General features: G+C 36.5%; 1 protein-coding gene across 1 annotated transcript in view; it reads right to left on the bottom strand.

Annotated features, from left to right (window-relative positions):
- Window positions 1-13,477, bottom strand: part of LOC121423798 — a 65,140-nt gene that overhangs the window by 39,208 nt on the left and 12,455 nt on the right. The window contains exons 4-7 of the mRNA XM_041619284.1: window positions 9,946-10,290; window positions 7,732-7,833; window positions 6,980-7,360; window positions 5,483-5,581 (exon numbers count right to left, since the gene is read on the bottom strand). Of these exons, the coding sequence (XP_041475218.1) occupies window positions 5,483-5,581; window positions 6,980-7,360; window positions 7,732-7,833; window positions 9,946-10,290 (927 nt within the window). The remainder of the gene's footprint in view (window positions 1-5,482; window positions 5,582-6,979; window positions 7,361-7,731; window positions 7,834-9,945; window positions 10,291-13,477) is intronic.

The following is a 13,477-nucleotide window of genomic DNA, read 5'->3' as shown; positions in this document are numbered from 1 at the left end:
CTGAATTTTAAAGACTTTCGTTAAACCGGTGAAACAGTTATAGGCATGTCTTCATGAATATTGATAGGCGGGCTGATGATGCCATATCCCCACTTGTTCTTTTGTAAATGGAATTAGGTTTATTCTAGATTTTTCTACAAAGAACTAAAACAATTGGGTTGACAACTTATTAAGTGCATTAGTGATTCATTGCTGCAAATTATTTTATCATAATGGAGACATATCATTTACACATTTCTCAATTCTCTCGTTCTGCGACTCTCATGTCTGACAGCTCAGTTATCTCTCCAACATGTTCGCACACACACACACTCTCTCTCTCCGCCCCCTCTAGTCGCCGAAGAATGAAAGCGAGCCGGAGAACAGGAAATCAGAGGGATAATAGAAAAATATTTAAGCTCAGCCGGACTGTCCATAAATTCTAATTTAGTATTCAATTCCACTCTTCCAAATTCATTGATCCCCGAAAAATACTTATTCTAAATCACAGACAGCCCAAAAGGCAAACAACAATTCTTTCATTCCCACATCCAAGCACGGCCGGCCTGAACCAGAAAACCGGCAACTGAAACACATATAAAGAGTGCCAGGCAAACCAACTTTTTAACAAAACAAACAAATTTCTATTTTCCACCCCGCTATATATTTATGTATTTCGTGTTCAAGTTAAATTATTAGGTGGTCTGTCTATGACAGATCACCTATTGTTTTCGTCAGAATTTTCTTTCTTTCTTTATTCTTGGCACCTATGTCTGTCGCCAACTTTTCTCGGAATTGGCTGATTCAATTTTGCTGATTTTTTCGTCATACATAGAATCTATCACAGAGACGGCATACTAAGCTTTTCAAGGTCATATGATCGTGATGACGTCATCTACGCGCCATTTTGTAAAATTCTTCATTTGATCATATCTTCATTATTAATCATCAAAAATTAACAATATTTACCTGACATTATCTTCAGGTCAAGGGTCAACTGTCAATGTCATCAAAGGTCATGTAAAGGTCATGACGCGCGCGTATGCGCGTCAAAGGTAAAAAAAATCGTCCAAATGGCCTATACAATTTCTTTTGGTACGTTTTAGGTCATTTAAAGCATTTCAAAAATTTGCGCGCGCGCGCACATATGCGCGCGCGTTCCGCGCGTAACGCCTTAACGCAATGCAGAAACACCGTTTTTTTTAATATCATTGCATTGATAATGAAATTCTGAGCAATTTGATACCCAATTTAGCTCTCTATGACCAATAGTAACGAAATTAACACCCGTTAAAGTTTGCAGCACGTGTGCGCGCGAGCTCGCACTATAGGCCATATATGGGCAAAAACATGCCTATTGAAAATTCACTGTAGCTCTTTAAATAGTCCATTGACCCCCATTTTTTTTCATATATCGATAGAGTATTAGTTGTAGATTTGATTTCATGTCACCATTGTCCCTGAATTTGATCATGACGTCATCAAAATGGCGCCTAAACTAAAAATTTCATTTTTTCAAAAATGACGTCATCAAATTTATGCTAATTTGGTTGTAACTTCTCGAATATAGATCGTTTTTCGCCCAGATTTTGATATGTTGTAGTTTAGAATATACTCTTTCTCATTAATTCACATAAATTTTCGTTTTGAGAAACGCATCATTGCGTAAAACAGCGATGAAAAGAGGCATGTCATTTTTCCTTATTTTGTGTGTAATGTCTATGGGAAATGACTTTTTGTCAAAACTAGATTCGACATTCCTCTATTTCGTGAGCCATATCTCCATTTTTTCGTGTCAGTTTTTCCTGAGCTTTAAATATGTTGTAGCTGAGATTCTAAGCTTTCGGAAATGTGCCCTCCATTTTTTGATCAGATGCCGGAATCATGCCCGTTTTTCACTTGCAAAATTGGAATTGTATTTCTCAAAATTGCTTACGTGTATTCTCTATGGGGAATATCGTGGCTCAATGGATAACGCATTTGACTTGCTTTCTAAAGGGCGCAGGTTCGAGTCCTGGGGTAAACAAGATTTTTTTTCAATTTTTTTTCTTTTTACCACCTCGTACATGATCCTTCATGATAATTTAATGGTATAAAAGTTAAAATTTAGCAAGATAAAACAGATTATAATTACTTTTTTTCATATCACATGTATTGTCATACATCAAAGAGACCCTTTTCACAGTGCTTTATCATCTCCCGTCTTTCACAAGTATTCCATCCATAATGAACATTCCGTCGTCATCATGAAGATCATATTGATCTGCATGAACATGGTAATAGTGATCATGATGGCGAGAATAAAGACAGACCACCTAATTCGTCCGCATGACGAATTAAATTCTAGTTATATTTCAAATTTGACCAAATGGGCATTTGAATAAGTATTTATTCAACAAGGAGCTAAATCCTTTAAAATTACAATTAAACTAAACATTTTTCAAAAATTTATATTGAATGCTAAAAAAAACCCAGATGATTTGGCCTCACCACCAACTAAAAACCTTATCTGCCCATGATCCTCCCTTACCAAATATATATACGAAAGGTGCCTCTCTTGTTTGAGATTGCTGAGTACATTCAGAGGTATTGACATAGTTTTGTGGTGCTGGGTAAAAATGGCAGAGGTAAAAATGGCAGAGGTAAAAATGGCAGAGGTAATAATGGCAGAGGTAAAAATGGCAGAGGTAAAAATGGCAGAGGTAAAAATGGCAGAGGTAATAATGGCAGAGGTAAAAATGGCAGAGGTAATAATGGCAGAGGTAAAAGTGGCAGAGGTAAAAATGGCAGAGGTAAAAATGGCAGAGGTAAAAATGGCAGAGGTAAAAATGGCAGAGGTAAAGGTGATAAAGATAAGCTACATCATAATAATTATCATCCATGACCGGACTCTTGTCGACGAAATTGGCTATAAAAACTGATTAAATATTATGTTGTTTTTCGTCATTTAAGATCTATACTCTGTCATTTATATGACTAAACTCAAGCATTTTCTTGCCAAAATGATTTCAATTAGTGACTGCATGATGAAAGGATCTTAAGCTCGTAAGCAGAACAACGCTTTACATACAAACCCAACGATTTTTTAAAAATGTAAACACCAATGTGTGCATCCACTAACCCTCTGAAACGAACAAGTTCGGGTCTACGTCGAACTACTTTCATAGTTTAAACTGGATAAAAAAATAACTGAACATTCTGTAATAAAAGTATTTTTTTATTTCCATATCATGATGGATCATGATGAATAGATTTTGATGTCCATGGCGGATCCGTGGGGCACAGCTGGCCCGTCCCCCCCCCCCTTGAGAGGTACAATTACAATCTTAGCAAATATGCTAACTTAAGTGTGCCCCTTTTAAAGCGAGACCCTTTTCTGCTTGCTAATTATTTTTGTGGACGAGTTAGTAGGCGGAAAACTTTTTTGCGTGTCATTTTTCAGGAAAATGTGCCCCCCTTGGAAAATCCTGGATCTGCCCCTGATTAATGTGATACGTTAAATGTAAATGATACAATTATTTTTCAGCAATACCTCAATGCAGCTAGTCAAAGTGGATGCCAGGTTCCCAAAGGGTTTGACGTCATATGGGAAGCTGCCCCATGACATTTTATGCACTAAAAATGGTCCATAATTGTTTTTAAAAAAATATTTCAGGAGCGTCAGTGAAATGACTTGTCTCTTGATATATACTGAAGATAAAAAAACATTTGATTTCTTTTCTATAGAAAATTACATTTCATTAATATTTTCTATACACCAAATATGGGAAAGCTGCTCGCAAATGACGTCATCATTGAATTATAAAAGTATAGCTTTTTAATCTTTGATTGATTTCCTAAACCATCACAATATCATTTTATTTTTTCTGCTATTCTACAATGACTTTTAACTGAGGTTGAACGTCCCCTGTAATGAATTAAAGTGATTGGTTCACATTGGTTTGACTTTTTAAAAATCTGAGCTAGAAGGTCACACTTGTCGCCTGTGTCTGTGATATGTTACAAAAGTGAAGCCCAGAAAAAATTGCGATTAAAAATAATTATTTAGTGCTTAAAAAATTGAAATATAAAGTGACCGGAAACACCATCTTAATTTCATCCCATACACTTGTGTGTATTATTTAGGCGTCTATCAGACACCTATTTACAAAATCAGGGTTTGCCTTGTAGTTTTAGCTTTTCATTCTCAATAATGGTTGTTTTAAGGGTTTATTAGTTCTAATACATGCACTTGTACACATGTTTCATCTTGGTTTGAGAATTTTTTAAATCGGCTGCTCACAAAGTTAAACAATACCTTTAACTAAGAAAGGTTCTAAGAAAATAAAAATAATGGAAAGGGTGACATTCTTAAAATCATAGATAGATCGTCTGCACCAAATTGATAATCTTTTGGCTAGAATATCTTATTTTTTCTGGACTCTCATGGACGGCCTTCTTATGTCAAATCGGTGTATTCGAATTTGAAGCACACTCTTGATCGCAATTTTTATTTTCTTAGAACCTTACTTAGTTAAAGGTATTGTTTAACTTTGTGAACAGCCGATTTAAAAAATTCTCAAACCAAGATGAAACATGTGTACAAGTGCATGTATTAGAACTAATAAACCCTGAAAACAACCATTATTGAGAATGAAAAGCTAAAACTACAAGGCAAACTGATTTTGTAAATAGGCGTCTTATAGACACCTAAATAGTACACATAAGTGTACGGGATGAAATTAAGATTGTGTTTCCGGTCACTTTATATTTAAATTTTTTGAAGCACTAAATAATTATTTTCGAACACAATTTTTGTGGGCTTCATTTTTGTAAAGTGACAAGTGTGACCTTCTATATCATATTTTTTAAAAGTCAAACCAATGTTAACCAATCACTTTAATCTATGTAGGGCTTACATGCGGGGGCTTTTTGATTTTTTTTCATGGGGGTTTAAAACTCTTTTTACCTGCAATGTATACCATTATGACCTCTGCCATTTTTACCTCTGCCATTTTTACCTCTGCCATTTTTACCTCTGCCATTATTACCTCTGCCATTTTTACCTCTGCCATTTTTACCTCTGCCATTTTTACCTTTGACATTTTTACCTCTGCCATTTTTACCTCTGCCATTTTTACCTTTGCCATTTTTACCTCTGCCATTTTTACCTCTGCCATTTTTACCTCTGCCATTTTTACCTCTGCCATTTTTACCTCTGCCATTTTTACCTCTGCCATTTTTACCTCTGCCATTTTTACCTTTGCCATTTTTACCTCTGCCATTTTTACCTCTGCCATTTTTACCTTTGCCATTTTTACCTCTGCCATTTTTACACCGAGACAGTTTTGTATACCTCAGTCACACTTCCCTTACGGTGGCCGTAGGCGGCGACTCGAGAGGAGGAGCCGTTTTTTTTAAATCAAACCGTCTACATGTAGCTGGCACAAACATTAAAACTGCTGTTTTCGACTCGCCATACGGCCATCGTAGGGTAAATGTGACTGTAGTAGTAATCACTTACCACATGATGTTTCATCTCCGTAATCGTCGCATTCGTACCGTCCGTTACATTCGTAATCTGGAGGCACACTTGTTCTTGAATCCTTGCATGGTATCCATCCTACATGTAAAAAAAATTATTTCCTTCATAATTGACATGGTGATGAATTATCAAAAGTAAACAATGAATATGTTTGTCCCTTCCCGGGCCTAGTTATGCTTCAGTGAAATAAAAACATAGTCAAAAATGAAATTTACATGATCTCACAATTCTTCCAATAATGATTTCGATCAAATCTGTGTTCTTAAATATTCCGATCCTCACCAAATCTTCATTTTTGAAAAAAATATAAATGGAGATGTGATTTATTATTGGGTATATTTTGTTTGATTTTAAATAAATCAAAATTCTAGAGTATTTTTTATTGTGATTTGGATTTCGACCTCATGGGAAACCAATAACCAAGAACCTTTGTCAAGCTTAAATATGTTTTGATGCGCATCTATGTGTATTATATTTTCATTGATACGACTATCTTCCCGAATGTTTGCATAGTCGTATAGTGAGGGCAGTTGATAATTTTGAATACTCACATATTATTTCACGAAAATTTAAGAAAAGTCACCTAAAGTATCGACAATTTTTTTTTAAATGTCACTTTAAAATGCAAAATCAAGACAAACTCTATTGCTTCGCACCCTCGATTTCAAGATTCTTTTAAAAAATGTATGCGTCCCCGAGGGATAAATCTGCGCACTGCCACTGGTTTTGTCACTTGAAAGGAATTGCCTTCAAATAATAAGAGCCTCGGTTTTCGTATCGTGATACATTGTATATATGATTGCGTTTGTTATCAATGGAATGAATCCACGGATTGAATCCGCATTTCAATCCATATGGATTAAATCAATATTTCAACATCAGTCGGTGCTATATAGCAAACCTATTGGACAAGCTTTGAAATCGTCAATGGTAAACAATATTCAAAAAAATGTCGGCATTAATGATTATATCGAGAGTCCAATTCGGGCCCAGTTCATTTGTATTAGCATCCATGTTTGATTTATTTATCCAGCTGCCCACTCGGGAGTATTCACGCTCAGACGACAGGCCCATCGATGGCCCAAGTTAAAGGCATATATTGTACAATCAATGTAAAAAAAAAATAATGAGGAATTGCGATCAGCCGCCAGACGTGTCATATCACGGCGAAAATTCAGTAAATATTTTATTTCACCAAATTTAATTTTGTATTTGGATCAAAAGTTTAAAATTATTGGAAGATGACTAGCTCTCGGCTTTCAATTACCCTTGGCATCAAGCGTGTAAAGAGTACGAATTGGTCATAGTTATTTCGATTGCATATTAGCTAAGCATGAGTGGGCGACTTATTCAGCAGGATTTATTCGGCTGAGGCCTACCCCCCCCCCCAAAAAAAAGATAGAAAATCATCCGTAACTGATATGGTACCAAAGCAAAATGATACACTTATCCTGATTCATGTCATTGAATACTTACCGGACATGTTAACGGCAGTTATGTCTAAATACAGACTGTCGCAGTAATAATGTTCAACAAACTGTGGACCAATCAAAACAATCCATATATCTTGGCTCGCAACATGCAACTCCTCATATCTCCAATAGTACGACCAATGATTATCGTTGATAGTGAATGTTTGAAAAACTGACCCCTGGTTGGATGAATCTTTCCCTGTCCCAATAATAACGGTGAACTTATGTCCATAGTATTCGTAATTACAGTAATCCACGTAATACGATAATCCAACACGAAAGCCATTTCCGGTGTTCGTTTCGAAGAGCCAATCTCTGTAAAATCGTTGATATTCGAAGACACTGAAGTAAAACGGATCGCCGTTTATAAGTACTGAAGATTGGTCTAATTTCAACAGAATAATAAGTAGAAGTGCCATTTTATTGTCATTATATTAGTTGATGATTCGCTATCATATCAGGTTCATTTGACATTTCATTTTAGAGCACAAAAATAATAGTAAAAAATGGGAGAAATATTAGTAAACTGGTGAGTATTGTACTCCTGTGCGTTTCCCGTCGTATTTTACTTGTGAATTAAGAAAACAATAACACAAAACATCAATTTCGATAAGGTAGAACGTAAGCAAGTTAACATGAATTTTACATCCTGCCCCTATCTGCTAATTTCTCGAAATTTATAAGATACAAGAGAAAATTGAACAAAAGATAAATTAAGAAAATGCAACATAAACATGATAAATCCTCTGGACTTACTGCATGACAATTCATCTTCATAGTTGCTGCAATCATACCTTCCATCACACAGCTTGCTTTGAGGAAATCCGATATGGGGGTTTCCCGGGCAGGTATACAAGTCTGATTTGAGAGAAATTAAAAGCAATAAAATTATTACTTTCTAAAGGTCTAGCTAAATTTTGTAAAGGTAAGCCAGCCAGGTCGGCCATTGATAAACATACAAGCACCACATTAGTGTAAGCTCTCTCTCACATACTTAATTTTTTTCAATAATTCATATACTATTTACATCTATTTGAATGCATGATACTAGGATAAACGAGCATTTTTTTATTACCTCGGACGTTGCTCTCTTTTCAATGAAAACAATGCCTAATATTCACTTTTGGTCGGAGAAAGGACCAACGAAAGAGAGAAACGGAAAGAGATAGGAAAAAAATAAATGAAAAAAGGTGAAGAAAATATGGAAGGCGGTATTGGCAAAGAGCAACCATTACAGCTGCAAAGAGCAAACATATGTCTTGCAGACCTATACATCAAGACTAATGTCTGTGCCAAATATCATGAGAATTGGTTGAAAACATATGAAGGCATTCAAACCACAAGATTTTAATCTCATTTCATTTAATTGTTACACTGGCATCATAATTCCTGATGCAGAAAAAAAAATTGTCTTGCACATCTTCATCTCAACACTAATGTCTGTCCCACATTTCATGAGAATTGGTTAGAAACTGAGGAAGAAGTTTAAACCACATGGTTTTAACCTAATTGTGTTATTTGATATGCTGTTACCATGGCAACACGATTTTTGATACGGACAAAAAGTATGTTTTGCATATTTTCAAATCAAAACTAATGTCTGTGCCAAATTTCACGAGAATTGGTTAAAAACTAAGGAAGTAGTTGTAACTGCAACATTTTTACATAATTTTTGCCTTGATAAACCGTTACCGTGGCAACATAATTTCCGACACATGCAAAAATGTGTTTTGCACATCTTTACCCCAAAACCAATGTGTCATCTAACATTCATGAGAATCGGTAGTAAACTGATGAATTATTTTAAACTTTAATATTTTGTTCTTAATATACCGTTACCATGGAAACAAAATTTCCGAAAAAGGAAAAAATGTTTCTTTCACCTCCTTACCTTAAGACTGTGTGTTCCAAATCTCAGGAGAATCGGTTAAAAACTAAAGTAGCTCAAAATGCAAGATAGGCATAAATTCTATATAAAAAATTGCTGGCCATGATTTGTCTGATTTAAACCAGGCTTAAACTACCCTCTGCGCGAGTCTAAATTTTTGAGGATTTATTACTACACTGAGACCAGGATTAAGTTAAACCTTGCTATCAGAATACGAAACTTAAACCTAGGATTAAAAATGGCGGCTTATTACCACACTTATGGGGTGTTGCAAGAAACTTGCGATCAATTGCAAGTCAATTTTTGGTCCCTAAATCAATCATACGTCTTGCAGTTAATTGCAAATTAGTGATTGACTGCTAATTTGTTCCTTGAAACAAGAAGTTTAATCTGATTTGCTACAGCTAATGGTGATCTATCAGTTGTAAAATGGCAACAGAATATTTGCAATTGATGGCAAATATTTTCTTGCAACACCCCCTTAGACTAGGGTTAAGTAAAACTAGGCTATCAGAATACGGACCAAAGTGTTTCGCGCAGCAACAACATACGTCATGATAAACACAGTAGTGGATTCGTGCGCTGGATATGCATCCCTAGGGACGCGCTCAAATAATTACAATTACGTAATATAATGGTATAGTGCAGAACATGTCCCGTGATATAAACATGGCACAGCAGATACCTACTCTTGAAAGAAATATCTAAATTTTCATGATTTTTGCTCTGGATGTCTGATTTGGATGATAATAAACACATTCACTGGGTTTTCTTTCAGGAAACATCAAATATATTTTCCTTAAAAGAACCATATTGCCCTCGTCAGACTCGGGCCAATATGGTTCTTTTGTGGGCAATATATTTCATTTCCCCTGAAGGCCAGTCAATATAATATAATTATACCATTATCCTTCTTTTTCTCCCACTTAGGTTCTTTATATTTCTCCCTATTTTTTTCCCCCCCCCCTTTTTTTGTTGGGGGGTGATTCTACGGAGTGCGATTGAATTTTCAACCCCCAGATCCCGGCGTGATGTATATATTATCATTTATCATTACAATTCTACACTTATAAACTGCATACCTGATACGTCAACCGAAGTGAAAATGATTTCCGTAAATCCATAATTCGGATAATCTCCACCAATGATGGCAATCCATATTTCGTTTGTTGTCACATACAAGCCATAATCATAATATGAATAGTAGTAGCTACTGCTGAAGGACAATTGGTAGATTGGACTTGAGTTGTTAAGAGTGCCAACTGCAATACGAGCCCCATACCAAACATCGTAGTAGAAGCCAAAATGCACTCGGAATCCCAACGTTGAATTCGTACGAAGTATTGTAGTATTATATGATCTGCGTGCATCATTAGCTACGTTTATACCAAACGATTCTCCTTCATGCAAAATTATATCTGTATAATCTTTAAAAAGACAAAAATAAAATAATTACTACATTGCATAAATAGCAATTACTTAATGGGAAAAATAGATGAAAATTATCTTTTTTTTTTTTACAATAACCATAAGGCCGAGAATATAATACATGTAGGAAAAATATGAAAATAGTCTAAGAGATAGGGGCCATACTCGGATATTTCGGTCGAAAAGGATTGACAAGCTTTATATCTGGGGAAAAAATTGCGCTAATTTAAAAAATTTGAGTTTTAATGACCCTATTTACCCGCCCATAGTCAATTTTGCCACTTGTACCCTCAAAATCACCAATACCATCATTTTAATTTATCCGAAAAGACTTAAAATCTGTTCTTACCAGAGCATGCAGACAAAGATCTAGAGTGTGCTGTGACAGGGTCATCCCGATAGTCCGTGGTGTATGTAAAATTATGATCAGGATATCGTCAGATCAAATATCATCGAGAGGTGAAAGGTCAAATAAATAAGAGACCATGGGGTTCTATAACAATAACCCAAAGGGCAATCGCCCCCTGTCAACCACTTGAAGGAAATTATCATCCCCATATTTTTTTCCGCCGGAGACTAGCCGGGACAGGAGGCGCGATTCCGTTTTACACCCTGGCGAAGGCATTTTCCGGAAAAGTAGCCAAAAAGCGACTAGTGAAGAGTCTACACACGTCGCTGGTTGCATGCAGCGTGCGACACAGGCGAGTCCACCACCGCATGCAATTTGCACAGTTACTGATCAGAGCACACAGAGTTCCTCGGCACTTCATGTACAGAGAGAGCGGCAGTCAGGAGTGAAATCCGAACATGCTTTTGCAGTCGCGTTGTTTATGATAGTTTTTTTTTCTAAAAATAAATTATTAACTAAATGAATAGAATGACAGACAAAATCAAAATAAACAGATACTTATAATGGAAAGACAAATTGAAGTTTGATGGATTGATACACTTAGAAGCTGCCGAAAGATAGATATAGAAGACTGATAAATAGATAGAGACAAGATAGACAGACAGATAGATAGATAGATAGAAATAGAGAGAGAGAGAGGTGGATAGATAGAGAGAGAAAGAGGGAGAGATGGATTGATAGATAGAGGATGCGTTTATTCGACACTTTTTTACCCTAGAATCATGATTAGAATCATGATTCAAATCACGATTCTGCAGAATCACGATTGCGTTTAGTCGAAAGTGGAAATAAACGTCTTTCAAATCACAAACATGAAACACGGAAAAAGGGGCGTTTGGAAAGACGTTTCTGTAGAATCACGAACGAAAAAGGTCGTATAAACGATATCGTGATTTGAATCATGATTCTATGACGTCATTGTGTCGTGCTTCTTCCGGGTTCGACTCAAAGGCGCGCGCTGTGTTTCGTGCAGGTTAATTTTCGTGTAGCAGTATTGCCAGTGTACCGGTATATGCCAATTGTCACGTGCATTTAGGAATTATCATTCTGTGTATTGTACCCCCGGGGTTGTACTGTAGCGTCATTTGTATATTTCATTGTTTTCATCAATCATATCTTCAAGTTCCAAAGGCACAAATTGGACTGACGACGAACCCAGGGCTCTGCTTGTGCTTTGGCCTGAAGCAAAAGCATCCCTTACCGGCGGCGCTTGCGAGGGAGGGATTTCTACGGAGATGTGGCACCGCCTGTCGAGACAAAATTAACAGAATTCGTGCCCAGTACTACGGCTACCGAACACCATTTTCGATGAACCGACAAGATTTAATACAAGTAAACAAAAACAATACGAGGTACAATACACGGAATTCTGGAAGTAAAAGATTTATTTTTCGGAAGCCGAGTAAACGTTGCACAAACGATCGCGCGTTAGCTTGGGCGGCAGCAAAAATCTAGCAGCCGACTTGAAGTTAGAAACACGCGCGAAAATGTTGACCTATACTTCCTGGGTCAAACTGCGCACTGTGATGCGCACTGGATCGGCCCGAATTCAGGGAGAAACAGCGTTAGAAAGATGGTCGTATAAACGCTGATTCTGTCGGATCGTGATTCATGTTGCTGTTTTGAATTATGATTCAAATCATGATTCAAATCATGATTCTGGGTTGAGGTCGCATAAACGCAGCCAGAGAGAGGGGGAGAGACAGAGAGGTCGATATATAGGATACGTTTATCCGCCACTTTTTTACCCTAGAATCATGATCTGAATCATGATTCAAATCATGATTCTGCAGAATCACGATTGCGTTTATATAATCATGATTAGAATCACCAACATGAAACACGAAAAAAGGGGCGTTTGGAAATCACGTACGAAAATGTTCGAATAAACGATATCGTGATTTGAATCATGATTCTATGACCTCACTGTGTCCGGCTACTATCGGTTTGACTCTTGCCAAGCCCAAGGCGCTCTATATGCTCACTGTATGTACATGATTATGTACTATGCATGCATTTCTTGTCATGTTCAAGTTCTGTGTTGGTCATCGCATCGTCCACTACTTTTCATTATTTGGTGATGTCTTCAACTTCAAGTTCTAGTAAATGAATTAACTGGACAGACAATGATCTCAGTTGTTGTTGTACACAGTATCAATATTAAATTGGATCTGAAATTCACTTCCAAACACCATTTTGGATAAACTAACAAGATGAATAGAAGCATATGGACCCTATATGATAGAAGTAAACAAAATGAGGTGTAGACTGAATTCTGGATGCAAACTGCGCACTAGTGATGCGCACTGGATTAGCCCGAATCTGAGGAGAAACAGCAGTGGAATGAAGGTCGTCTAAACGCTGATTCTGTGATATTGTGATTCATGTTTGTGTTTTGAATCATGATTAGAATCATGATTCAAATCATGATTCTGGCTTGAGGTCGCATAAACGCAGCCATAGAGGGAGAGGGGGAGAGAGAGAAAGAGAGAGAGGAGGATAGATAGATAGAGAGAGATGTTGTAGATAGAAATATGGACGGACAAAGAGAAAGAGAGAAAAAAGACAGACAGATGCTAGAGAAGGAGAGAGATAGAGAATTTGAGAGACAGATAGATAGATGTTAGATAGATAGAAAGATAAAGAATGAGAGAGACAGAGAAGATAGACAAATTAACAGATAGATAGATACATAGATATACAGATAGAGAGAAATTAGAGAAAGACAGACAGATAGATAGATAGAGATATTAAATAGATAATTAAAGAATGAGAGA

Source organism: Lytechinus variegatus, chromosome 11 (assembly GCF_018143015.1).
Source record: "Lytechinus variegatus isolate NC3 chromosome 11, Lvar_3.0, whole genome shotgun sequence".
NCBI classification, from domain to species: Eukaryota; Metazoa; Echinodermata; class Echinoidea; order Temnopleuroida; family Toxopneustidae; genus Lytechinus; species Lytechinus variegatus.
Note: the sequence above shows the minus strand (reverse complement) of the source record. Positions and strands in the feature narration are given on the sequence as shown.